This window comes from Hypanus sabinus, chromosome 18 (assembly GCF_030144855.1).
Source record: "Hypanus sabinus isolate sHypSab1 chromosome 18, sHypSab1.hap1, whole genome shotgun sequence".
In the NCBI taxonomy this organism is placed as follows: Eukaryota; Metazoa; Chordata; class Chondrichthyes; order Myliobatiformes; family Dasyatidae; genus Hypanus; species Hypanus sabinus.
Genome location: NC_082723.1, coordinates 18,277,426 through 18,305,389, shown reverse-complemented (window position 1 = coordinate 18,305,389; position 27,964 = coordinate 18,277,426). Strand labels below are relative to the sequence as shown.

Genomic DNA, 27,964 nt, shown 5'->3' with positions numbered 1-27,964 from the left:
AAACACTCATTGGAAAGAAAAAGAAGTCTGAAAAAGAACTGATAGAATAGTGTACGAATTACAAAATCCAACCGGATAGTTAATGGTGAATCATTACCAATCAGTGGTGAACAATGTACTGGATTCACTGAGCCACAACTCTTGAATATATTCTGTGACCAACAGATACTTAGGCACTCTTTTACGTCTCATGCTCTCAGTTTTTGTTTATGTTTTTGTAGATTGATACATTTTTTATTTTTCTCTAAGTGCCTGCAAGAAAATGAATTCCGTTAGTATATGGTGACATCTACCTACGTTAATGCATTTTCTTTAAACTTTGATGGAATTGAAGGATTGATAACATTGGAATGCTTTCCCCCACCCTCACTCCCCAGGATTAGATTCAATATAGGTGATTTGTGATTCAATATAGGTGATTTGACAGGCATATGTGGCTAATGACATTTGTGTACTACATAATATGATGAAATTGGTCAATATTGTCATTGACACATGCGTATCCTTCAAATTGAGGAACAAAGCTCCATGGAAGATGAGGTCATTGCAAATTATACAACAGTAATTTAAACCTAACCTTGAAGTAGCTTTTTTTAAAGGGAATGTGGTGGGTTGCCTGAAGTGGCAACTTAATCTTTACTCACGACACTTTATAAAACAATGTCTGGAGGGAAGACTGAGTTTGAGTAACTGATGCCAAACTTTAGTACACAGTATTATCAGAACTAGGTTTAATCTTACTAGCAAACGTTGTGAACATCAAAGTATTGTTGAAGTTTGTTAACATCAGGATGCTTCTGTATTACAAGCCTAACTCCTAGCATCATAGTGCAAGCAGATGCTGGTACATGGCTGATTTTAAAGCCTATGGCACAGCTAGACTGTGTTTCCTGAATGCTGATTATGAGAACGTATTTTGAATGTCTGTGCCAAGCGTGACTAAACTGCAGAGATGACAAAAGTTGCTACTGAGCCCTTTTACTATAAACTATAGAGACAGAAGATTAATAAAGTGAAGATTAATTGCGTTCAAGAGGATGGTGACATTTCTCTTCTAAAATGAGCTGAACTGATGATTAATTCAGCTGGGTTTTCTTTGTACCACCTCTCGCCACACAAGAAGCTCATTATGCTCACAAGCAAGTGCTATGGCAATTTTTTTGCCAATTGTCCAAAGATAAACAGTAGCTATTCTCCTGGGGAGAGAGCTATTAAAGATAAGTGGACTCTGGCTTCAGGCAAACACACCTGTTTAAATGGAGATTGGATTTTAATCAACTCTCCACAGGGCACTCAGTAGCCCTGAAACCTGATCCAGTCAAAAGTGGATCTGTATAGAAATTGCAACAGTGAAACATTTAGCCTTGCTTATCCAATACTAGTGTTTATCTAGTAAAGTGTGGCCCTAATCCCCCTGTGCCCAATGTCATTGTGTAGATTGTTCTTTTGACTACTGTTCAGTTTACTCCAATTTGTTAACATGATTTCTGCTTCAAACAATATTGTATTATGCACTACTAGAATTAATATGCAAGATGTTTCTCCAGCAATTTCTTCAGTATTTTTAATCTTTGTATGTAACTTGTGCTTCCTCCAGTGCTGGCAACTAAGGGAAACTACCATTTCCATTTATGCATTTCCATTTATTTTAAACTCTGATACCCCATTATCTTGTCTCTGAAGAAGGTGCCTGTTAGTCTCAAAGCCTTTGCAAAATCAGAATGCCCTGATGAATTGGCCATGCCAGGTCAGGCAAATTTATAACTAGCTTTTGGAATTCTGTCCTTCCCCACAAACCTGAGCTCTAACTGGGTGAGCTCACCAGCTAATGCTGGGTGAATATATGGCAGAGAACTGGGCACTTCAGCCCATCTAGTCCATGCTGACCTAATCTGCCCAGTCCCATCTACCAGCACCTGGACCATATATCTCCAAGCCCCTCTGATACGCGTACATATCAAAACCCCTCTTGAATCACGTACACTACTTCCACTGTCAGCTTGTTCCGCACTTACAATACCCTTTGAGTGAAGAAGTTTCCCCTCAGGTTCTCCTTAAACCTTGCATCCTAAACCTTTAGCCTCACCCAACCTGAGCTGAAAGTGTGCATGCATTCACCCTCTCTAAATATCCCTCAAATTTTGTATATCTCCATAAGATTACCCAGTTTCGTGGGTTAGCCTTAGCACTACTGCAAACATGATGAGGCAGGGGGGCTAATCAGGTTACTGATCCTTGGCTGTTAACCTATCTGCCTCTTTGGATGTGGGTAAATGGTCCTTACAGGGCCTTACTCCTCAAATGGGAAAAATACAATATGAGGGAGACAAAAGAGAAAATTGAAAAATGAAATCAGTACTGCATAAAACTGGATTTAAATTGAATGAATAGTAGAATTTGCCAGTATTGCCTAGGGGCCAAATACAATAGCAGTTGCCTCTTGTCACTTACTTGGAAGAAAATGGGTGACTTATTTCTCGATACTTATGTGTGTGTTTAAGCACTTGCAGGAATTACTGGATAAAAATAGCATCTAATTAATTGCCTTTTGTTCTTACAGTTTTATGGATATAACTATGAAGAAACTGTTTAATTAAAGCAATCAAATTTTGGTATCTTAGCTAATGATAGACACAGACAGGAGGTGAGGAAAGCCCTAGCTCTGCAGAGTTTTTCGAACTACAAGGCCAGTTATTTGTTTCCCTTTGCAAACATATCAGCAGTTGGCCTGACGTAGATCACATTCTTCTAATCCAAAAATATACATTGGATTCCGGTTAATTGGGCCATCAGTTAATCAGGGCAGCTGCTTATTTGGGACAACTCTTAAGGAACAAAAATAATCCAGAAAATAGCCAGGATTCCCTTACTTTATTTGGGACACTATGCACTTAATTAGGACAGGAGACAGCCGCTGAATAGTTTCTAACTAGCATCAGTCAATCATAGTTGCATGACAGTTAGTCACTGCACTATCCTTAGAGTGAAGTTTTTAAATTACATAAGTTGCATGCGTTTGTTTTTAAAAAGCACTGGTTTTTCTCACTGATAGTTGTTGAGAAATAAGCAGCAAAACAATTCAGAACTGTTTTGCTCACTGTGGCTCACTCAAGCATTCTGGCTTGGAAATTTCAAAAATACCTGGGAGTGAAAAGGAAATGATTTCATTACTTTAAGTTAGGAACTACAAAGAATTTGAAGGTATTGACAATCATCTTAAATGTTCCAATGAGAATGATGATTTGGAAGATGCATTCCTCTGAAACATTATATAAAGGCAGTTTATTATCTGCACTAGGTGTTTGCCCTCATTTTGTTCATTTGGAGTCAAACAAAAGAACACAGTGTACAGTGGATGTATTTCATTTAAATACATAATTTGATACTCAGTTAACCAGTAGTTTCTCTTTTTTTAAAATTTATAACTATTTGCATGAAACTTCAACTAATTGGAGCAGCTGCTTAATTGGGCCAAAATGTACTGGTCCCGATGTGTCCCAATTAACCACAGTCTACTGTATTTTTCTACAACAAATCTGTCCAATTTTGCTTGTGAATAAGTAGGCTCTTTCCTTTCACGGTCCCACTTGGAGTTGCGTTCTTTGGATTATTTTGAACATTCCACTGATCAATTTCAAGTGTCTCCTGTACTTCTCTGATGAAAGTAAGACAACATGTTTGCAGTACTTAATTCAATTGCAATCTATTTTCCAGAGGGAAATATTCAATCTATTACTTTCCATGGGCCAATTCCCTTTCATTTTGATTACTCATGCGTTTTTCTGCATTCATTTTGAAATAGTTGTTTGGATTTTGTATTATTGAAATTTGGCATTTGTTCACACTCACCTAAGTTCTGAATGCTAATCTTAACTTTAAAATTCCCACATGGACACGAGATAGCATTTTGTTCAAATCAGAATTCAGTAATCCCATTACAATTATTCATTGTAATGGGACTATTGTACTTCTAACTTGAGTATAAAGTTTAATTTAGGTTTGCCTTGTGGTGAAGCAAGTCATGTGTCCATTCCTAAGTGCCTTAAATTCCTGGATTATTGAGCCTGTGAAAAAAGTTCAGACTTCCACTGGTTGCTGTGGCATTGATGGACAAACTAATATACTCCAATTACTTTCAGGGCCTGGCTGAATACTGCACACTCATTGATAGCTCCTCTTCATTTCGAGCATATCGTGCTGCTTTGGCAGAGGTGGAACCACCCTGTATACCTTACCTGTAAGTATGCAAATGGCCCCTTTTCTCTCTTTACATTCCCCATTCTGGTTCTGCACTCACCTGCCTCCTCTTCACTTGCCCATCACCTCCCTCTGGTGCACCTTCAGTACTTCAGGCAACTGGTAGTGATGAATGTAAGGGGCATTTGATTCTGTGACCTGAATTGTTAGACTCTGATCTGGATACTGATGGATACACAGCAAGTCATCCAACAGGTTAGACGGTAACTCTCAATTCAGCCATTTTTAAAACACTTATTTGCATGCGACTTTATATAAAGTGCAAGCTTTCCATAGCTACAAAGCCACATTTTCTTCCTTTTTATTGTTAATTTTAAAATACAAACAAGAAAAATTGCCTCACTATTGTTTTTTTAAGATTAAAGGATTAAAAATTATCTTTATTTGTCGCAAAGCTTCAAAACATACAGTGAAAAGTGTCGTTAGCATCGATGACCAAAGCAGTCTGAGAATGTGATGGAGCCTGCAAAGTGCCGACATAGCACACCCACAACTTACCAACCCAAAGGCACATGACTTTTGAATGTGAAAGGAAACCGGATTACCCGGAAGAAACCCATATGCGGTCACGAGGAGAACGTAGTTAACAATAACTGTAAGACAGTAGGAGTTCAGTGACCACCTTTTGTACCATACGTTTCTGTTATTCTGTGATGTACTTTGTCTTCCCAGTAACAATTTCAAGACAGGGCCAAGTTTTCACAACTGTGCACATCAAAGAGCTGCTAACAGGGACTGTCATTTATTTTTCTGGTGACTTCATCTCACCTTATATCTCCAAAATAACCTTTTTTCCCCCCAATCCATTGGACAGCTAAAATTACCTCTTAGTGTTCAAGTAGATTGCAAAGACAAATTAAAGTGAAAGAAATTGGGTTACAGGGAAATCAGATTGCTTATCTGAAAGCCAGTATGGACCCAATGGGCCAAGTAGCAGTGTTAGTCTCAGCAAGTACTAATGATAGGAATGCCATGTACTTTGTCATGAAAGTCCTAGTTTCTAATGTTGGCCATGATGTGTATCAGCAATGATATCATCCATCCTGCAGCCTGGGCTGCTTCAGTGAACCCCTTGAGGTGTCTAATGGAGTATTGCAACTTCTGTACAGTTCCCCGCTCAGGCACAAAAATCTGACCATGACCCTGTTCTGAGTTAAACCTGTAAAGCATAGCGGCACTCATTCATGTTAATGGAAAATGTTGGCTCAGTGGAGAAGGTAAATAGCGAAGTAATTTAAATTTTTAATAATTTTAATTGATTTTAGAATGCAGTTATATTTATCCTTACAAATATGAAATTTATTTGAGCAATATTTTGATTTTTGTTTGGTATGCCCTAATTTAATCTAATGCTTTAAGGATGTTAAAAGTAGTCAGATTTAGTAGTCCTGGCTACACTTGACAGCCCTGAACGTTGATGGCTAGAGGTTGGAACCTCAACTGTTCCATGGCTAAGACTGTGTCTATGCTGTAAGAATAAGTGTCACAACTGAAATAAACATTGTACAGGGTCTGGCAGCCAGTCATTTATGGAGCTTTGAAAAAGCTGTTTTAGTGCCAAGGTGAATATTCATCTCCTTGGAAAGACATTGAGTGTCTAAGTTTAAAAACTGTGCTCTCAAAAATGATTTTGGAAGTACTGCAATCTCTTGACCAAAGTGTCATACTAGAGACAAGCGTTGAACTCCTTAGTGCAGTATTGTGGATGTGGAGCCCTGGTAGAATTGTCTTTAGTTAAAGAGATCTAACATTTAAAGAGGCTTTGAGGAAAGAGAAGCAGAATAAAGGATGTAAAGGTAGAAGGGCTAAAGTGGGTGTACTTCAATGCAAGAACCATTAGAAACAAAGGTGATGAACTGAGAGCTTGGATACATACATGGAATTATGATGTAGTGGCCATTACAGAGAATGGACTGGCACCAGGGCAGGAATGGATTCTCAATAATCCTGGATTTCAGTGCTTTAAAAGGGATAGAGAGGGGGGAAGGGGAGGAGGGGTGGCATTACTGGTCAGGGATACTATTACAGTTACAGAAAGGGTGGGTAATGTAGCAGGATCCTCTTTTGAGTCAGTATGGGTGGAAGTCAGGAGCAGGAAGGGAGCAGTTACTCCATTGGGGATATTCTATAGGCCCCCTGGTAGCAACAGAGATACCGAGGAGCAGATTGGGAGGCAGATTTCGGGAAGGTGCAAAAATAACGGTTGTTATCATAGGTGGCATTAACTTCCCTAATATTGATTAGCACCTGATTAGTTCCAAGGGTTTAGATGGGGCAGAGTTTGTTAAGTGTGTCCAGGATGGATTCCTCTCACAGTATGTTGACAAGCTGACTAGGGGGAATGCCATACTAGATCTAATATTAGGTAACGAACCGGGTCAGGTCACAGATCTCTCAGTGGGTGAGCATCTGGGGGACAGTGATCACTGCTCTCTGGCCTTTAGCATTATCATGGAAAAGGACAGAATCAGAGAAGACATGAAATTTTTTATTTGGGGAAGGGCAAATTATGAGGCTATAAGGATTCACTTGCGGGTGTGAATTGGGATGATGTTTTCGCAGGGAAGTGTACTATGGACATGTGGTCGATGTTTAAAGATCTCTTGCAGGATGTTAGGGATAAATTTGTCCCGGTGAGAAAGATAAAGGATGGTAGGGTGAAGGAACCATGGCTGACAAGCAAGGTAGAAAATCTAGTCAGGTGGAAGAAAGCAGCATACATGAGGTTTAGGAAGCAAGGATCGGATGAGTCTATTGAGGAATATAGGGTAGCAAGAAAGGAGCTTAAGAGGGGGCTGAGAAAAGCAAGAAGGGGGCATGAAAAGGCCTTGGTGAGTAGGGTAAGGGAAAACCCCAAGGCATTCTTCAATTATGTGAAGAACAAAAGGATGACAGGAGTGAAGGTAGGACCAATTAGAGATAAAGGTGGGAAGATGTGCCTGGAGGCTGTGGACGTGAGCAAGGTCCTCAATGAATACTTCTTTTCAGTATTCACCAATGAGAGGGATCTTGATGACGGTGAGGACAATATGAGTGAGGTTGATGTTCTGGAGCATGTTGATATTAAGGGAGAGGAGGTGTTAGAGTTGTTAAAATACATTAGGATGGATAAGTTCCCGGGGCCTAACAAAATATTCCCCAGGCTGCTCCATGAGGTGAGGGAAGAGATTGCTGAGCCTCTGGCTAGGATGTTTATGTCCTCATTGTCCACGGGAATGGTACCAGAGGATTGGAGGGAGGCGAATGTTGTCCCCTTGTTCAAAAAAGGTAGTAGGGATAGTCTAGGTAATTGTAGACCAGTGAGCCTTACATCTGTGGTAGGAAAGCTGTTGGAAAAGATTCATAGAAATAGGATCTATGGGCATTTAGAGAATCACAGTCTGATCGGGGACAGTCAGCATGGCTTTGTGAAGGGCAGATCATATCTAACAAGCCTGATAGAGTTCTTTGAGGAGGTGACCAGGCATATAGATGAGGGTAGTGCATATGATCTACATGAATTTTAGTCAGGCATTTGACAAGTTTCCACACAGTAGGCTTATTCAGAAAGTCAGAAAGCATGGGATCAAGGGATGTTTGGCCAGGTGGATTCAGAATTGGTTTGTCTGCAGAAGGCAGAGGGTCATGGTAGAGGGAGTACATTCAGATTGGAGGGTTGTGACTAGTGGTGTCCCACAAGGATCTGTTCGGGGACCTCTACTTTTCGTGATTTTTATTAATTACCTGGTTGTGGGGGTAGAAGGGTGGATTGGCAAGTTTGCAGACGACACAAAGGTTGGTGGTGTTGTAGATAGTGTAGAGGATTGTCAAAGATTGCAGAGAGACACTGATAGGATGCAGAAGTGGCAGTTGGAGTTCAACCCGGAGAAGTGTGAGGTGGTACACTTTGGAAGGACAAACTCCAAGGCAGAGTACAAAGTAAATGGCAGGATACTTGGTCGTGTGGAGGAACAGAGGGATCTGGGGGTACATGTCCACAGATCCCTGAAAGTTGCCTCACAGGCAGATAGGGTAGTTAAGAAAGCTTATGGGGTGTTTGCTTTCATAAGTCGAGGAATAAAGTTTAAGAGTCGTGATGTAATAATGCAGCTCTACAAAACTCTGGTTAGGCCACACTTGGAGTACTGTGTCCAGTTCTGATTGCCTCACTATAGGAAGGATGAGGAAACATTGGAAACGGTACAGAGGAGATTTGCCAGGATGCTGCCTGGTTTAGAGAGTATGGAATATGATCAGAGATTAAGGGAGCTAGGGCTTTACTCTTTGGAGAGAAGGAGAATGAGAGGAGACATGAGGTGTACAAGATATTAAGAAGAATAGATAGAGTGGACAGCCAGTGCCTCTTCCCCAGGGCACCACTGCTCAGTACAAGAGGACATGGCTTTAAGGTAAGGGGAGGGAAGTTCAAGGGGAATATTAGAGGAAGGTTTTTTTTTACTCGGAGAGTGGTTGGTGCGTGGAATGCACTGCCTGAATCTGTGGTGGAGGCAGATACATTAGTGAAGTTTAAGAAACTACTAGACAGGTATATGGAGGAATTTAAGGTGGGGGTTATATGGGAGGCAGGGTTTGAGGGTCAGCACAATGTTGTGGGCCAAAGGGCCTGTAATGTGCTGTACTATTCTATGTTCTATAAACTGAAGCTCTGATTCCATTACTTTTCAGCATTGCTTTTTCTTACCCAGTATCAGACAATCATTGTCAGTAAAGCAGATTATTTTGTCATTTTCATATTGTGTTTAGATTCACAGCAGAGCTTTCTGCAATACAGTGGTGATATAGGAGGTTCTTTTTTTCTCACGTGTGTTCTACAGTGAAGAATTCTCTCAATATAGCACTTTAAAGAGTATAACGTGGATGGAGCTTCCAGTTAAGTCTGTATTGGGTCAAATTTAGAATAATGGAAAGTGATCTCATTGAAACTTACAACATTTTTAAAGAGTAAATGCTGAGAAAATGATTTGCCTAGGGTGGCATGGTAACATAACAGTTGGCACAATCACCTTAGTGTCAGCCCTTAAGTTCGGGGTTCAATTCCTGCTGCTGGCCTATAAGGAATTTGTACATTCTGTCCATGACAATACCATATGGATTTCCTCTGGGTGCTGTGGTTTCCTGTCTCATTCCAGATGTACAGGTATGGTTAATGAGTTGTGGGCATGCTCATTTTGTGCTGGAAGCGTGGCGACACTTGTGGCTGCTTAGCACAATCCTCACTGGTTTCATTTGATGTAAATGATGCATTTCACTGTTTTGATGTGCATGTGACAATGTTAATCTTTGATCTTAGTAGAGGCGCTTAGAATAAGGGACAGGGCTTTCAAAAGTGTGGAGTTTTCATCACTGACGCGAATCTTTATAATTCTTTGCCCTGAGAGCTAATGTATCAGTGTGAATCGACAGGTGACTGCAGACAGTTTGGGGGGGGGGGGGGGGGACATGGTTGCCCAGATTTGTTGTATGCTGCAGATTGGCTTTTATTATATGGTAAACCATGAAATTAGAACAATGTGGTTTACAAACTTCTTGAAAACAGTGCTAATAATTAATTTTAATTTCTGTTTTTTATTCAGCCAGAAGCCATATGTAATGTGCAGGTACCCCACAGAAAGTTTTTGATCTTTGCCCTGATTTTATTTCTACAGAGGTCTTATACTACAAGACCTGACATTTGTTCACCTTGGCAACCCAGATCTAATTGACGGAAAGATCAACTTTTCTAAACGATGGCAGCAGTTTAATATCTTGGATAGTATGCGACGTTTCCAACAAATGTAAGTATTCATAGTATTAAAGGTGTGGCCAAGATATCATTATGTAAGTTTTCAGATCTGATGTTGTTTTAAAAGGAGGTAAAAGACACTGTTTAAATGTACTGTGATACTTAAGAAGCAAAGAAAATCCAAGGGCTCTCTCCAGATGTATTTTTAGTTTGTAGCGGGGCACAGGGAGACGTAAGGAAGTAGATCGGAGTGGCGTTCTTCCCTTAAGGAAAGATATGGTCTCATTACATGATTTCTTTAACCACATAACTCAGATAAAAATTTTGATATGAACACAGTGCATATCAGTTCTCATGATAGTTTGTCTATAGAGTGATTAATGTAGTACTAAGCTCATGTGAAAATCTCCTCTGTTGTATAATACAATTAAAATTTTAATATTGAAAGTTATATTTAACATTTTCATTTTTCAGTCATTATGAACTAAAACGCATCGATGACATTGTTATGTTCTTCAATGATTTTGGAGACCATCTTGCAGAGGAAGCACTGTGGGAACTCTCATTAAAAATCAAACCACGTAATATTCAACGACGGAAAACGGAGCGGGAGGAAAAAACCTAGGATTTAACCATGGAGGCTTGATCTTAGATGGCAGCTAATGAACCCCATTAAGTGACTTGCTTTATGTAACTGAGCTACAGAGAATGGTTCATGCCATGGTGCTACACCTTAAGAGCTTCGTTTCAGAAAGAGCATAAAACGGGTGGCAGCACTCTAGGGAAATGTTCCAAGTTTAATGCCATTGCCTGCATTCAGTTTCCTTTCCTACCATTGTGCCAAGCTGTTTCAAGTGTCCATCATTGGACCCACTCATACAGCTCAAATTTATCTAGCATACCCAGACTGACCCGCAGGTAAACTCTGCTTTGGAGACTGAGATTTTTGGGTATAAAGGTACGGCAGTTCACTCATTGGTAGTGGACTTGTCTATAGAATAACAAATAGTGGTACTAGCAATTGCACAGAAAACCTTAAAGTATAATTCTGTACTGTAGGAGAAAGACTGGCTCACTGTAAATAATAGATGTCTAGTTTGATGTGTTGTATTGGATTTTTTTTTGCATGTGTATTGTATGACTGAATGCCAGTAATTCAAGTTTTGATTGGGAGTGGGAGGGGTGAATGGTGCAAGCTAATTAGAAAGCAGACTCTGAAGTGTTTTGGACAGGATGGTATTCAAAGGGCAAGGGGTGGCTCCTAGTTGTTCCATAGCTTCAGATAAAAGATAATCAAATGCATCAGATGCTATTTCACCTTTCCTGCATGGACTCTCCTTTTTAAGGTCTAAACATTTTTAAGGACTATCTCAGTTCATTGCTGGAATCTGAGCTGCATTTAAAATAATAACTAAAAGTTGGAATTTGTCTGGAGTTTCTGTATATAGTGAGTCCACAAATTAATTCTTTTAACCCTTCAAATAGTCAATGAACTTGCTTTAGTTGTCAGGTCTTACTGTTAGTCATGGATGCTACAATGCAGAATGTCACCTTTACTTGCTTTGAATTGTTAGCCATCAAGCTATTAATGTTGTCCAAGTTTGCACGTCTGCAAAGGAAGCATACCATGCTTGTTTATTTGCAGTAATCATTGGATAAGCCTGAAGTGATGTTATACCTTCTAGCATTTAGGGTGTTGAAAAGTGGTCCTCAATAATATTTGGCATGAGTCCAGATAAGGTCATGCTTAGAAATCCAACATAAAACCCCAAAGTACAGAAATTTACTGGTTGTTTTCAACGCTACTGATTCTATTATTGGATAGGATTAGCCTTTAGTTCATCTATCAACAGCAGACTTGAAATGTGCTAAATGATTGTTGATAGAGAAATGGGGATGATAGAGTTTGGTTCTTCCTGAACCAAACAGGTGTCAAAATTTTCAGCACAGTTGTTGCTGTAGTCCTTGTTCTTTAGCAGATGATTTGGTTTTAAAATGTCCAAGTCATTCTTGATAACTTGAAGTATGAACACAAAAATCATTTGAACTATCTAGTAATAAATTAATGTCAGAAGTTCTTGGAATTTCAGTAAGAAGGTTAAAAGTCCTGGCCAAAATTATTTCCTTATAAATCTGTGCTTCTCAAATGTTGTCTACAATGACAATGGTAATTTCAACTTGATTAAGAATATTAATTAGGGCTTTAATTTCTTTAACAAATTGTAGATAGTAACTTTCTTTTTAACTGAATCATGGAAAATTCAGAAGAGGCTAGTTCAAAGATAAGTGTTGCCACTTCCCTATTGATGAATCATAAAATATAGTTTGATCAGAGGATAATTTTCTTCTATTTGCAACTCTCTTTAGGAGAAGATTGGATCTAAATAGTGATGATAAAGTGTGAGCAATCAAATATGTCCCAGGTTATCAATACTAGCCATATTTTGTCTGAATTTCAGTTGGTAACAGTAGCTTTGCATTCAGATATTTTATAGGCATTGAAATTAAGACATTAGCACGGGTCTTCATTCTCATCTCCGCTATGTCTTTGTTATCATAAGAGATCTCTGGGGTAGTAAGTGCTCTGTGGGGAGGGGGAGGATGAAGAGAGGGAAGAAGATAGCGGTTTTCATCCACTTCCAGCAGCAGTTGTTGAGAAACATTAAACTTTGGTTTTCAAACACTGCCAATTGAGGTTACTTGCTGTTCTAGCCAAGATGCATCTTTGCACTGAGTAATCCCACTGCTTGCCCCAACCTTCAATCTTTTCACCCCAAGCCAGTACATGTTGGGGATTAGTGTTGAGTTCCTGCCAAAGCAACAAGGAAGGCAGGGGTTCATTAAGTTTCTGCCACAGCATGCAGTTAGGCATGTTTTTTTCCCTCCCTAAGTAAAGGGTTCAGCCTGAAATACCAAGGGTGCTGTAATGAATGGTCACTTTGAAGGATAGCACTAACTAGAATACCAGTATTTGGACATTGTAAATAACTTTTTTTTAAAGAACATGAATTCATACATAAGCCAGGTTTTGTTTTATTTTTGTGATAGACACTGAGATTTTAAATAGGCTTGTGATATCTGGCTTGCAGGTTGAATGATTGTGCAAAGTGAAGAATCAGTTTTTGTGTTGTTTTGTATCTATAGATCAGCCTTAAGCCTTTTTATTTAACAAATTCTGTACACCATTGATCCTAGACTAGGAAGAATTGGAAAGGTTAGCAATTCATTCAGTTTTCTATTTTTAATTAATTTTGTACAGTTTTTTTACCATGGTGTGGTTTTTAGTTTTCTGTAGCTGCAGTCTATCAGCTGTAGAAAATGGACTTACCATTTCCTGTTTACTTGAGCATGAGGTAATGTCAATATAGTATTTTACTGTATTTTTAATTGTGCTAATATTACTATTGAAAATGCTGCCCCTTTCTGACACCACTCCTTATGCTTCTTCTTTAGTTCCCCACGTTTGCTCCCAGTATTATGACCTCCCCTTCCTGCTTTTAGTCATTGTTTTCTGTTGACATTTCTTTTATTTGTTTATTTCTGTTTTATCACTCAGCTCTTTCTATTAAGGATTCCCCATGGTGAACTAAACACTCTCCACCACTTTGTCATGCCTGATTCATTAAAGCACCATTGGGCTGCAATTGATAGATACTATAAAAATGGTCTAGTCCACACCTTGAAAATCATGTACAATTCTGTTCTTACCCGGGGACAGATATTCCGTCTATGGAGGGAGTGCAGTGCAGGTTCACTAGCTTAATTTCTTTGACTGATAGGATCAGTGGTGAGGATGCCCTTTGGTCTGAGAGGGTGGATGCACAGTTGATGTTTCTGCTAGTTGATAACTGGTGAGGGTTAGTCATAAAATAAGCATTCAGCTGTTTGTGACTTTGAGAAACGTCTGTAGAAACTTGGAGGATCAGTCACCAGTGTTCAAGCTGAAGTATTTGGCTTGTTGGATCATGAGGGAATGGGGTTAGTGCAGGAAAGTAGCATGAGCTAAATGATTAGTCATGACCTTATTGGAAGAGTAGAGTGAACATGAGGGCTAAATGCTTAACTTGTGTTGATTCTTTAAACTTATGTATTTCATAATTCCCTGATACAGTATTTCAGGCCATACTCCAGCTTTTATTAGATAAGTTCCAATCTTTACTCTTGAACAGTGAAAACCAGTAGTAATTCAGTGGTATGTAGTGCTGGTATTTCAAGACATGAAATTACTTCTACTCTTGCGCACCTTTTCAATTAACTGAATGCGAAGCTGCCTTTTTAAATGTATTAATTATTTTGGGAGGCGGGTCTAGGCATCAGATTTTCCCATTCCTAATTACTTTTGAGAAGTTGCTGGAGAGTATTCATGCTCGCAATTTCTGCCTTGCAAATTGTGGAGAGGCTTTGGGATGTCACTTGCTGTGTAGAGTGCCTACCCTCTGTCCTATTCTTGTAGCCATAGTATTTCATTAAAATTCTGAACTAATGGCATGGACTGTCATAGTTAGATTGTTAAGACTCTCATTGGAGATGGTCATTGCCCAGCATTCCCGTGGCACAGTGGCCTTCCTTGCTGCAGGCACGAACTGCTTCACTTGAAATTGTGCAATGGACAGTATACATCCCCCCGCCCCTGCCCGACCTTGTGCTGTTTAGGAAAAATCTTAAGTTTATAACAGCAAGTTGCATCGGCCTTAGCATTATTATTATGGTGCTCTGCGATGTTCTGTTTGGTAAAATGGCACATCAATTTAAATCTGACATGGTTTAGAAATTTCTATGTTTTAAGCATCTAACTTCCACATGTGGTTGGGTGAAGTGCAAGGTATTTTAGGGTTGTTAAGTGTTGCAGTTTGGAAAGGATAAACTGCTCATTTAATTAGTAGATAGTGTACAATATAGTTCATTTTGTTGTCTTAGATCATGAAGATCATGTGTTGAATCATAGCTCAGTTTTTTTTTATTATCTGAATTGTATTCCATTTGCTTTCTTTAGAATTTCATTAAATTTTCTTCTGCCCAGCCAGGTTAAAGTATTTCCTATGGAAAATTACCTACAAATTCTATTGCAGTTTTCTAAAGTAATGGAACTGAAAACTTCTTAGATCAGTTGCTGTCATATTATGTGGATGTTGTTAATGCTGAATGGTATAATTAACCAGTACAATTAATAAAAATATTTAGGACTTTACATTTATAGCTCCCCCTGTTTAGGCAGTTTCAAGTAGCAGGAAGGGATGAGATCCAGATTGTTAGGCTTTGAGTGAATTTTGCTTATGAACAGCTATTTATTTATTGTGATGGTTGTGTGCAGAACTAACACAAATGTATTCAAACTATATTTTCTGATGACTGTCAGACTGAATGCCAGTAGTTTAGTAGTAAGAATGTCCAGTGCCTAGCTGTTAAGCCCTAAAGAAAATTGTTCTGAAAGGAGAATGGTGTTAATATGTTGCATAGAATAAACTTCAGCTTTGTAAAATGTCACATTGATAGTTCCTAATCAGAAATGAACTTACTGAAAATTATCATGGCCATTCTAAAGTGCAGGACCAGTTATGTTTAAGGCCTAATGATCCCTTGCACATTTGACTTCTCTGGAGTTTGAATTTTGCTAAGAGATCAGCAGTTAAATTTAGGTAAGTGATCAACATCCTTTTTGGAAAAAGGAGAAACTTTTTCCCTTAAGTGGTACATTACGTTGGCAGTTATAATTTTATTTTCTTGTGTTCTCCTTTTGAAATCTGAAGAAACAAATTAAACATGTAGAGTTTCCTGAAGAAACTAAAGCTTTATATATGATAAGCATATGAACTATTTCAATTTTAACAGTAAATTGTATCTGAAATAGGACAGGTCTGTCAGTTTTGGAAACTGTTCATGTCCTAAAAGGAAATAAAATGCACTTGGAAGTGTATTGTATATGTTTGATTTTCTGTGGATGTGGATTCAACAACCAAGAACTAGTTTTTTTTTTCCTAACTTTTGACCTAAGCTTGTACATTGTGAAACAATACATTTCTTAACAATTATTTTGATTTAAGTTGTTTGAAATAAAAGGGAGCATGGGACATTTCCACATGTAGGGCCATCAATAAGCCCTTACCAAAGCACCTTACTTTCAGTTGTGGGGTTGAACTTGCACCAGCTGCAGGCTGATTTTTTAAAAAAAGTAGTTGGTCACTTAAGTGTTCTGGAGTTCCAACATAATGTACGGCATCTATTAATAACCATCTGACTTGAGGACCACAGTTGTTTGTCACAAACCATTAATAAATGATTGATTTTTACATTTTCAAATGGTGGCTGCTTTAATCTAGATATGGGTCCTAGTTAAATGAGACTGGTTAACACATGCTAATAAATACATGTTACATCTTAGTTTTAGATCTGTCTCAATTATTTTGTATTGTGGTAATTGCTCAACAAATTTTTAAAATCAATGGATAATTTAGAAGTTGTCATAAGTGACCTAACTTGCTAAAATTCTGCCAGAGCCACAAGCCACAACCTTGCTCTAGTATTACTCCTTTATTTTAAATGTCTTGTTCCTACAACCATTTCAAATGTAACTTTTCAAAAAATTAAAAGCTACATTCATGTTTACAGTGCATGCATCAGATTGCAGATTAAAGACAATCAAATTCAGTGGGAACCTGTTGTCTCTTCATTTAACAGTAGTACAGAACTATATGCAGAAGGAAGTCAATTGGATACCAATTCTGTATGTTTCCACCTGAGACTTTAAGGCTGCAAGCCAAAATGAGTATTATACCATGTATTTTTTCCTTTCTCTAGGTAACCAAATGTGTATAAACAATTTATCCCCTACAACACAATAAAAATCCACACTTTTCAGTGAATCATTATAAAAGGTAAACCAGACTCCATTATCAGTAAAATATGTTTTCACATCTTTAACAACAGCAAACATTTGCACTAGGTTAAAGGAAGATGCCAGCACGCTTCAGTGTAGCAGTATCTACGGGATCCACCACAGGTATTATTGTCACTTTTAAATGTATATTTTATAATTGCAAGACTCTGCTGGATGTACTGCATGTACATCTCCCCCATCAGCAAGTTGGCAGAGAAACTGAACAACATAGATCGTGCTGCTGCCTGCTTTTGGACATAGTTAATATGGAATGCAGCAAGTCTGATTCATAGACGGGTTGCAAGGCAGCTGTATGGCCTTGGTCATAGCAAGGACTAGGCCTCAAGCTGGAGAGTTGCCTGCTTACAGCCACCTAGAGGAGAGGAGGCACAGCATTCAAGATGGTATCTATATTGTATCCCCAGTGTTTGCATGGCAGAAGACAAGCTATATATAGTGTTCAGCTGCTGCAACATTCACAGACTCAGGGTCTTGGATTATATTTTTCGTTACTGTGTTTTACTGGGTAAAAGAAATGACTCAAAGTAAAATGTAAGTGACCATGTCTAACAAGAATTTAACTTATATTCAACCTATTAAAAAAATTCTTTTAAAGATGGTAGCTACCTGTAAAAAAGGTTATTGTTCAAAAGTTTTTACGTTATTCAATATCTTGACTAAAGGCACTTTAAAAAATAGATCATAATGCTCAGTGCTGCATAAAATTAGTCTTGTATTTAAAAAGAAAGCAAACCTGAGCTGCTCATCTACTCCAGTTGAAACCATTATTATTCTTTTGATAATTATGACCAATTGAATTTATACAGTTTGCAAATCAGCATTGTTTAAACATCTTTAGCATGAATTTCTGCTTAACTTAATCACACAAAACACTGGAGGAACTCAGCAGCCCAGGCAGCACCTAGGAAAAGAGTACAGGCGACATTTTGGCCCAAAACATGAACTATACTCGATCAACTTCCTTGAACACAATATAATGCCAAGCCATTTGGTGAAACTGGAAACTTAGTATCAAAAGGTGTAAATTAACAAAAACCAGTCAGGCCATTTCTCAAGCACAAGGCCATTTATCTTATAATGTGGGTATAATCTTCAATAAAGACTTACCGATGCAAACCATGGTCTGCAATTTCCTATTTTAGAGCCAGCAGAGGGAAATTTGTCCACTGCTTCTTCAAATTATAATAACTGCAAAATCATCAATTAGAAAATGACAGCACTTCCTACCTCTCTTCAAAGCCTTTAAAAAAAACTCAGACCATCTTTAGGACTAAGAACAAAGAACCATTTCATGTATCCAAAACTCAGGTCTTGCTTTGTCCAAACTTGTTTCAGCAGCTCTCCTGAAATAGGATCTGTCATTATTTCTTTGTTCACTTAGCTCTTCACATCAGTCAAAAAATGGCAGATAATGAAGTGCAGTCGCTAAATGAAAAACAAAGCAGCTGGGAATACATATTCAAGATTCTTTGGCAAATTTTGCAAGAAACATCCAAGGGATGAAATGCAGTGTATATAAAGTAATAAATAGCTGTAAACTTTAATGGCACTACAATTCAATATGTAATGCAATATCTTGATAGCAAAAAAAAACACTACAGGGATGCTTGGAACACATAAGACCAATTAAGTAATCTTTTCACCACATCCACTCACTATCATTCAACGATGAAATTGTTTTAAGCTTTTAAGAAAACAGGGTTTAACAATGTTATATAAAAAATATTATATACTCCCGCCTTTTACATTTCTACAACAAAAGAAAGTCTCAATTTTTCTTGATATGAGATATGGATGTCACACATATTGATGGGATGCTTATGTACAATTGTTCAGGAACAGCTGCTATTTTTGCTAAAAGGCTACCATGTAATGTTCTGTAACTTCATTCCACTTATCCTTTAGCTTTGAGAAACAAGTGGCACATCTAAAAACTTGCACAAAAATGTATTTTCAATAATAAATTTAAGTTACCAATTATTCAGATTCACTCACCAATCTATTTGTCATTTATATTCACATTAGCTTTGGTCAGTAAAAAAAGACTGACAAAGAAAATATTGCATTTACGTTTTCAGTCAGAGTTGCACAGCATTAATCCTTGAGATTATTTTTCTCCTTGTTATCTCTGAATCTGTCGAACAAAGGCCTGGACCAGCTGTATTAAGGGTTCCTGACTTTCAGGACACAACTTGGACATGGAGCAGGTTGATTTGTTTGGAGGAGTCAGCAATAAGGCTGCAGCAGGGGATGAAGGTGCTCCACGTCGAGAATATCGAGAAATACTAGACAGAACTGTACTCTGAAATAGTAAAGAAAAAAATAATTAAGTGGCAGGGAAGGATCAAAAATTTCAATAGAGCTAAATACATGTGATCTATGCTAACTTCCACTGGGGAGGTATTTATCCAACTCCACTATCCAAACCAGATGGTGCTTTCAGCGCATTTTTTTTCTTCTGTCAGCCTGTAAGCCACCTTCTGTGCAGCTTCAAAATGAATAAAGCAGAGCACTAAAATACACAGTGATCAGCTTTCTGCATTGTTTGCTGTCCTCTGCAGTGCAAAGAAATAACTGCAGTCCATAAAATGTTATGATTTTCATCCACAAATCATAATTTGAAAATCCAGTTGCTGGCCAGTATACAGGAAGAATTTTCAGATAATAAAACAAACATCCTAGAGGAACTCATCAACAGATAATTATGAAATCTGAGATACAAGAAAACAGAAGTAAACAATGAAACATTTTCTATAATAGCTTGTAACTGCAGTAGAACATCTAAACTGAAATTACCAGTTCTGAGCTCAGCTCCTGCTTCATTCTCTGCTTGTCCCGTGCATGAACAGATGGGTCCTTCAGATATCTCACCGCTTGTGAAATCAATGCATAGAAACAGTTTTCCATTGTGAACCTCAAAAGCGCCCTTTAAAATAAATGAAAACTTTTAGCTTTGCTAGGGAAGAGATAAATGGAACTTTCCTTATCCAGGCTACCACTAATGTCATGAAATTTAACCCATTAAAATTCTATTAGCCAATGTCAACATGGAAAAGGATCTAGTGCTTTCCTGGTGTTTATGAGTAAATTCTTCTGGGGCTTCCAGCCGGGTATAGGTGTGGATTATAACAAACCTTCTGATTCCTGTACCTGGCTGGAAGCCTGAGAATCTAAAATGTCTAGCTAGAATGGTACAAGTTGATAACTCGTCTTCTGCAAACAAGTATTTCACCTGTTTTACAAAGAACCATACAGACACTTCGGCTTACTCTAAGATTAATCTAACCCTTCCCTGCCCTCCATTTTTCAAAGTCCCTAATATATTTGTCTTCACATCATGCACTTACCATTTAGTATAAAACCCTACCACTAACCACTACACTTTCCTCCAATCACCTTAAAAGTATATCCTCTTGTATTAGGTATTGCCAATGTTGGGAAATAGGTGCTAACTGTCCACTCTATTGATGCCTCTTACACACCTCTATCAAATTAGCTCTCATTCTCTTTCACTCCAAAGATAAAAGTTTAGCTTGTTCAACCTTTTCCCATTAAAAAAACATCACCCAGCCCAGGCAGCATCCTGATAAATCTCCTCTGCACCCTCTCGAAAACTTCCACATCCTGTAATGAGGTGACCATAACTGTATACTGTTTAGAAATAATTAAAGAGCATAGATTGATACTGTGCCCCTTACAACCTCATATTAATAGTTTGTTATTCACAATTTTTTAAAAAAATCATTGTTAAAGGAAATGCAAATATCACCACACTGGAAGAATTTTCCTCCAGTGGTACCTATGAGGACAAGGCATGAAGACATCACAAGATCACAAGACAATGCAAATCAATACAACAAAGACTCATGTTCTCAAATCTCCAGAACAGTGCCTCAACCCAAAAACTTCTGACAATAGAGGCACATTTTAAGCTAAAGCTAGCACTGCCATAAGTCAGATCTATAAAACAATGAAGGTTACGATTATGTAACTATTATAATCTGTATGGTGGGCTGACTTTTAGTAAAAGTTATTAATAAAACTTCCAATTACAAACTTCACAGCAAACCAAAGAACAGCTGGTATAGATTAAATTACCCTCCCCAATCATACAATTCTGGCATTCTGACAAGTATTTTGAGCTATACCAAACGTGTGGTCTGGGAACTACAGAAAAATCTCCAGGCTCTCAATACCATGGAAACATATTCATCTAAACATTATAGTTTACCCGTGGCATTAAATGAGAATACACCAACATGAATACAGTTAAAAAGCATTCAGTTATGACATGGCATATATTTGATTGCACTTTAGTCAACAGCAGGTTATTCAACTGAACTTATCTATTATTCTTGGACACAACAGTTAAATTATATCTTTAGGCATTTCAGTTATGTTTCTCTTGGGCAAGCAAAGCATCTTTATCAACAACCGCTTCCACCCACACCTTAATTGTTACTATGAGTGATGCAGTTATAAAAAAAAATTACAAACTTCTTCAGAACAAGGCTCTCACAAGGAAATATGCATACAGTTGAAAATCTGCCTTAACCTCTTTCCAGATCAAATCAATGAAAGACCATCCAGTTTACTGTGATTTGTGATGTATAAAATTGGAACAAAGTACATCAAATCCCTTGTGATAATTTAACTTAGAAATGTTTCCATTTACATTAATAAAATAGAACCATTTGAGAATCCAAAACAGTTATTAATTTACTATCAAAATGAACTATTGGCTAGAGTCAACACAGTTTACAGTAACATAAACTACATAAGCAGAAGTCTGGAGTTCAAATTCCACAGTTGAAGCATGTGAAACTAAATTCAATAAATCTAACAATAAATCACTGCTACTGGCAGAATAAAGGACCACATATGCTGGATTGTTGTTAAAAAAAACTCTTACGGGAAGTGAAACTGGCATTCCAATTCAGCTCTATGCATGCAACTTTAACCCACACAATGCAGTCAATTGTGAATTCATCTTAACCCCTTTAACAAGCCACTTTCTTTAACATACACTAAAGATTCACACATTTCCAAACATTTGGCTAACAAAACATTAAAGAACATAATATGTGGCTTCTCGAACCCACTCCAACACGGTCTGATTTTTGGTTTCTGATTTTCCCAAAATGTCTCCTTACCTTTAATGTAGAAATTTAATTTCTATATTAATTTTACCTTTAATTTTCTAACTTAAATGTAGAACCATCAATTGATCTCTATTTTGAATACAATGTATGACTGAGCTAAACTGAAGAGGCATAACCTACTCAATCTGGATTTATAAGACAAGAACCACTGTCGTGAATCTGCTTTATTCCCTCCACAGGAAGAATATCTTTAAGAGTGAAAATCAAAACTGTACTCACTAATTCTCATGTGGTCTCATCAAAGTCCTAAATAATTTGAGTAAGGTACCCCTACTCTGTACTCTTGCAGTAAAGACCATTGTAGTACTTGCCTTCCTGATTGCATGCTACAGCTACAACGTCACCCTAAAAGTTAGGATTTTGATAAACTAAATTCAAGGATCCTTTCAATACCAATCTAAAACCTCATTTCCATCTTGCAGTCACTTGCTGTATCAATGCCCACTCAACTGGCTAATATCTCATTACACACTCACATTTCCACTCAATAGAGAGCTTGCAAATAAAGCACAGATTTACACTGAGAATGGAAACATGAGAGACTGCAGATGCTGCGATCTGGAGCAACAATCAATCTACTGGACAAACTCAGCGGATTGGGCAGAATCTGTGCAGCAAAGAAGGAACTGCTGATGTTTCAGGTCAAGATCCTGCCATCAAGACTGTGAGCATACATTGTGAAGTTGGGGCATTACACAATTCCCCTTGATTCTGAATCAGAGCCTGCCAACCTGAGGAGGACCCATTTATTCCCCCCCCCTCTTTTTCCCTTCCTGTTCACAACTTTTAATACAAGATAATATATTGCCCTATTCCACTTGCCTGAGTCTTGTTCAACAACCGTCCTCCTCCCACCTATATGGTACTTTAATCTAAAGGATTCCTAAAATCCTTATCGACCAGGATCGCCTGGTTCCCCCCTCAGGTAGTGATAGGGGATTCTATCGTCAGTGGGGTGGATAGGAGATTTTGTGGGGAAGATCGAGAGTCTCGGATGGTATGTTGCTTCTCTGGTGCCGGGGTCCAAGACATCTCAGATCGGGTGCAGGTTATTCTCGAGAGGGAGACCAAGAATCCATGTAGGGACCAACGACATGGGTAGGATGAGTGAGGGGGTCCTGCGTAGGGAGTTCAGGGAGTTGGGTGCGAAGCTGGAGCAGGACCTCCAGGGTAACAATCTCAGGATTGCTACCTGTGCCATCTGCGAGTGAGGCAAGGAACAGAAAGATTACACAGATTAATACATGGCTGAGAGGATGGTGCAGGAGGGAGGGCTTCAGGTTTTTAGATAATTTGTTCCAGGGAAGGTGGGATCTGTTCCGAAGGGACGGTTTACACCTGAACTGCAGCGATACTAACATTCTTGCAGGGAAGTTTGCTAGTGCTTCTTTGGGGGGGGGGGGGTTTAAAACTAAATTTGCAGGGGGCGGAGATCCAGAATGTGAGTGAGGATAGCAAGATGAAGAATAAAGGACAGGTGGGGACTACACAGTTCTAGAATATTAAGTGTGTAGTAGAGAAAGGTGAGGCGGAACAAGTGATAAGGAGGACACGTGTACAGAGGGATGGTCTGATGGAACATGGGAGTTAAATGTGCAGAAAGAATAAGTAGATTTAGGAAGGACAACAAAATTCAAGGGACATATAGCCCGATGGGAGTTCGGGAAGCTGGGTTAAGCACAATAGGCAGAGATTCAAACAGAGAAAGGAGAAATGGGCTAAAAATTCTATATCTGAATGCACGAAGTGTCAGAAATAAGGCAGATGAGCTTGAAGCTCAGGTGCGAATGGGTAACTATGATGTTGTTGGGATAACGGAGATGTGTCTGCAAGGAGATCAGACCTGGGAAATGAATGTGCAAGGGTATACGTGCTATCGTAGGGACAGAAATGTGGGCAGAGGGGGTGGGGTGGCCTTGTTGGTGAGGAATGAGATTCAGTCCTTTGCAAGGGGGGACATAGGATCAGGAGAAGTGGAGTCTGTATGGATAGAATTGAGGAACAGTAAGGGCAAAAGGATCCTAATGGGTGTTGTCTATAGGCCACCAAACAGTAGCATGGATATTGGGTGCAAGTTGAATGGGGAGTTAACATTGGCATGTGGTAAAGGTAATGTCACAGTAGTTATGGGGGATTTCAACATGCAGGTGAACTGGGAGAATCAGGTTGGTGCTGAACCCCAGGATAGGGAGTTTGTAAAGTGCCTAAGGGATGCATTCTTGGAACAGCTTGTACGAGAGCCGACCAGGGACAAGGCTATTCTGGATTTAGTGTTATGTAATGAACAGGATTTGATAAAGCGATCTTGAAGTAAAGGAGCCATTAGGACAGGGGTGGGCAAACTTTTTGACTTGAGGGCCACAAAGGGTTCTAAAATTTGACAGCGGGGCTGGACCAGGAGCAGATGGACGGAGTGTTTTGGTAATACACCTCATAAGAGAAAATAAAATATCATGGGATATGTAGAAAACATGTGCTTTAATTTCAATTGAAAATGAACAAATGCATTACAACAAAATATCTGTCTTTGAAGTCCCATGGTATTTAGCTATTTATTGAAATGTCTTTTAAAACACTGAAAATTAAATGAATAAAATACAGCTTTTTTTAATAGTAACAGTTATTATTTTAAAGCACTGAAAATTCTGTTATCCTTCAAGATATTATCATCATCACTCTCCTCCTGACTGACTTTATTTCAAAAACGGTAGGAGATGCAGGTCTACTTGTCCTGCTCCTTCTTATTCAATTGTCCCGTGCCAAAACTCAACAACGACCCGCACAATGACAGAACAGTGAGAGTGCGCCAATATGCGGAGCTCTGTGCTCGCAAAACCCCGCAGGCTATCTCCCTTAGCCGGAACGCTGGCTAATTGTGAGCTGGTTCGGATGTGCCAGGAAATGGGTCGCCACAAGGTCACAAAGTAAAGCGCAAATGTGGAGTAATACGCTGCACCTCAACAAAGGTCAATGTATATAGAGTGCGTCATCTATTGGGAAAACGCCAGAATTGCGTGGAAAAAACGTTAACAAGGTTTATTAATATAATTTCATCAAGTTCTGCGGGCCGGATTAAAAAGCTTAACGGGCCACATATGGCCCGCGGGCCGTAGTTTGCCCATGCCTGCATTAGGAGGTAGTGATCATAATATGATAAGTTTTTAATCTGCAATTTGAGAAGGATAAGAGCAGCTCGGAGGTGTCAGTGTTGCAGTTGAACAAAGGAGACTATGGAGCCATGAGGGAGGAGCTGGCCAAAGTTAACTGGACGGATATCCTAGCAGAAAAGACAGTGGAACAGCAATGGCAGGTATTCTTGGGAATAATGCACAAGGTGCAAAATCAGTTCATCCCCCGGAGAAGGAAGGATTCAAAGGGGGGGGGGGAAGGGGCCACAGTGGTTGACAAAGGAAGTCAGAGATTGCATAGCATTAAAAAAAAAGGAAGTATGACAGAGTTAAGGTGAGTGGGAGGACAGATGATTGGGAAATTTTTTAAGGAACAACAGAACTTAACTAAAAAGGCAATACGGGGAGAAAAAATGAGGTACGAACGCAAGCTAGCCAGGAATATAAAGGAGGATAGCAAAAGCTTTTTTAGGTATGTGAAGAGAAAGGAGATAGTTAAGTACAATGTTGGGCCCTTGAAGAATGAATTGGGTGAAATTGTTATGGGAAACAGAAATGGCAGAAGAATTTAATAAGTACTTTAGATCTGTCTTCATTAAGGAAGACACAAGCAATCTCCCAGATGTATGGATGGGCCAAGTACATAGGGTAACAGAGGAAATGAAACAGATTGACATTAGGAAGAAAACGAGTAGACTGATGGGACTGAAGGCTGACAAATCCCCAGGTCCAGATGGTCTGCATCCTAGGGTACTAAAGGAGGTGGCCCTGGAAATTGCAGATGCATTGGTAATCATCTTCCAATGTTCCTTAGATTCAGGATCAGTTCCTGAGGATTGGAGAATGGTTAATGTTATCCCACTTTTTAAGAAAGCAGGGAGGGAGAAAACAGAGAACTATCGACCTGTCAGCATAACATCAGTAGTGGGGAAGATGCTAGAGTCCATTATTAAAGATGAAATAGTGGCATATTTAGATAGCAGTGATAGGATTGGGCCGAGCCAGCATGGATTTACCAAGGGTAAATCATGCTTGACTAATCTATTGGGAGTTTTTCAAGGATGTAACCAGGAAGTTAGACAAGGGAGATCCAGTGGATGTAGTGTACCTCAATTTTCAGAAGCATTTGATAAGGTCCCACATAGGAGATTGGTGGGTAAAATCAAATCTCATATCATTGGGGGGAAAGACAGTGACATGGATAGAAAACTGGTTGGCAGATAGAAAGCAAAGGGTAGCGGTGAATGGGTGTTTCTCGGAATGGCAGGTGGTGACTAGTGGGGTGCCACAGGGCTCGGTATTGGGACCACAGCTGTTTATGATTTACGTCAACGACTTAGATGAAGGCATTGAGAATAACATCAGCAAATTTCCGGAAGGACATACTAAGCTGGGTGGCAGTGTGACGTGATGAGGATGTTAGGAGAATTCAGGGCGACTTGGATAGGCTGGGTGAGTGGGCAGATACTTGGCAGATGATGTTTAATGTGAATAAGTGTGAGGTTATCCACTTTGGGAGTAAGAACAGGAAGGCAGATTATTATCTGAACGGTGTAAAGTTAGGTAAGGGAGAAATACAAAGAGATCTAGGAGTCCTTGTTCATCAGTCACTGAAGGTGAATGAGCAAATGCAGCAGGCAGTGAAGAAGGCTAATGAAATGTTACAAAGGGAATTGAGTACAAGAGCAAGGAAATTCTCTTGCATTTGTACAGGGCCTTGGTGAGACCACACCTGGAGTATTGTGTACAGTTTTGGTCTCCAGGGTTAAGGAAGGACATCCTGGCTGTAGAGGAAGAGCAGTGTAGATTCACAAGGTTAATTCCTGGGATGTCAGGACTGTCTTACGCAGAGAGGTTAGAGAGACTGGGCTTGTACACGCTGAAATTAAGGAGATTGAGAGGGGATCTGATTGCAACATGTAAGATTATTAAGGGATTGGACAAGATAGAGGCAGGAAATATGTTCCAGATGCTGTGAGAGTCAAGTATTAGAGGGCATGGTTTGAGAATAAAGGGTAGGTCATTTAGGACAGAGTTAAGGAAAAACTTCTTCTCCCAGAGAGTTGTGGGGGTCTGGAATGCACTGCCTCGAAAGGCTGTGGAGGCCAATTCTCTGGATGCTTTCAAGAAGGAGCTAGATAGGTAACTTATGGATCGGGGAATCAAGGGATATGGGGACAAGGCAGGAACCGGGTATTGATAGTAGATGATCAGCCATGATCTTAAAATGGCAGTGCAGGCTCGAAGGGCCGAATGGTCTACTTCTGCACCTATTGTCTATTGTCTAATCTGCTTGGCACATCTTTGAACAAATCTAAAAGAGGCATTAAATATATATTTCTCTTTCACAAATCCACATTGACTTGATTTATGAAGGCCAGTGTGCCAAAAGCTCTCTGTGAACTTACCTACTTATGACACCACTTTCAAGGAATTATTCCCAGATCCCTCTGTTCTACCGTTCACTGTGCAAGTCCTATCCTTGTCTGTACTTTTGTGTTGCATTTAAAAGAAAAGCAACAAACTCCTTCAGAACAAGACCAAAACTGATATTACATGAGGAGATATGCATACAGTTGCCCTAACCTCCTTCCAGATCAAATCACGTGGTTTATGATGATTTAGACCCAGCCTGTCCACAGTGATCAAGATGGCCATTTATGTTAGCCTCACGCCTGCATTTGACGAATACCCCTCTAAACTCTTCCCATCAATATACCTATCCAAATGTCTTTTAAGTATTGCTATTGTACCTGCCTCAACTACTTCCTCTACCAACTATGGCTGCCTAACTGAAAGA

The 27,964-nt window shown here is 39.1% G+C and overlaps 2 protein-coding genes across 11 annotated transcripts in view; one reads left to right on the top strand and one right to left on the bottom strand.

The window, feature by feature from the left end:
• The window catches only part of rapgef1a (Rap guanine nucleotide exchange factor (GEF) 1a), a 170,099-nt gene extending 153,823 nt beyond the window's left edge, over positions 1-16,276 (top strand). For all 8 annotated transcript variants that reach the window (XM_059993778.1, XM_059993774.1, XM_059993772.1 and 5 more), the window contains 3 exons: positions 4,140-4,237; positions 9,903-10,031; positions 10,454-16,276. In XM_059993778.1, coding sequence (XP_059849761.1) covers positions 4,140-4,237; positions 9,903-10,031; positions 10,454-10,604 — 378 coding nt within the window. In that variant the 3' untranslated portion in view covers positions 10,605-16,276. The remainder of the gene's footprint in view (positions 1-4,139; positions 4,238-9,902; positions 10,032-10,453) is intronic.
• Positions 16,277-16,492: 216 nt separating this feature from the next.
• The window catches only part of nup188 (nucleoporin 188), a 114,059-nt gene continuing 102,587 nt past the window's right edge, over positions 16,493-27,964 (bottom strand). For all 3 annotated transcript variants that reach the window (XM_059993768.1, XM_059993770.1, XM_059993769.1), the window contains 2 exons: positions 19,671-19,800; positions 16,493-19,176 (listed from right to left, as the gene is read on the bottom strand). In XM_059993768.1, coding sequence (XP_059849751.1) covers positions 18,997-19,176; positions 19,671-19,800 — 310 coding nt within the window. In that variant the 3' untranslated portion in view covers positions 16,493-18,996. The remainder of the gene's footprint in view (positions 19,177-19,670; positions 19,801-27,964) is intronic.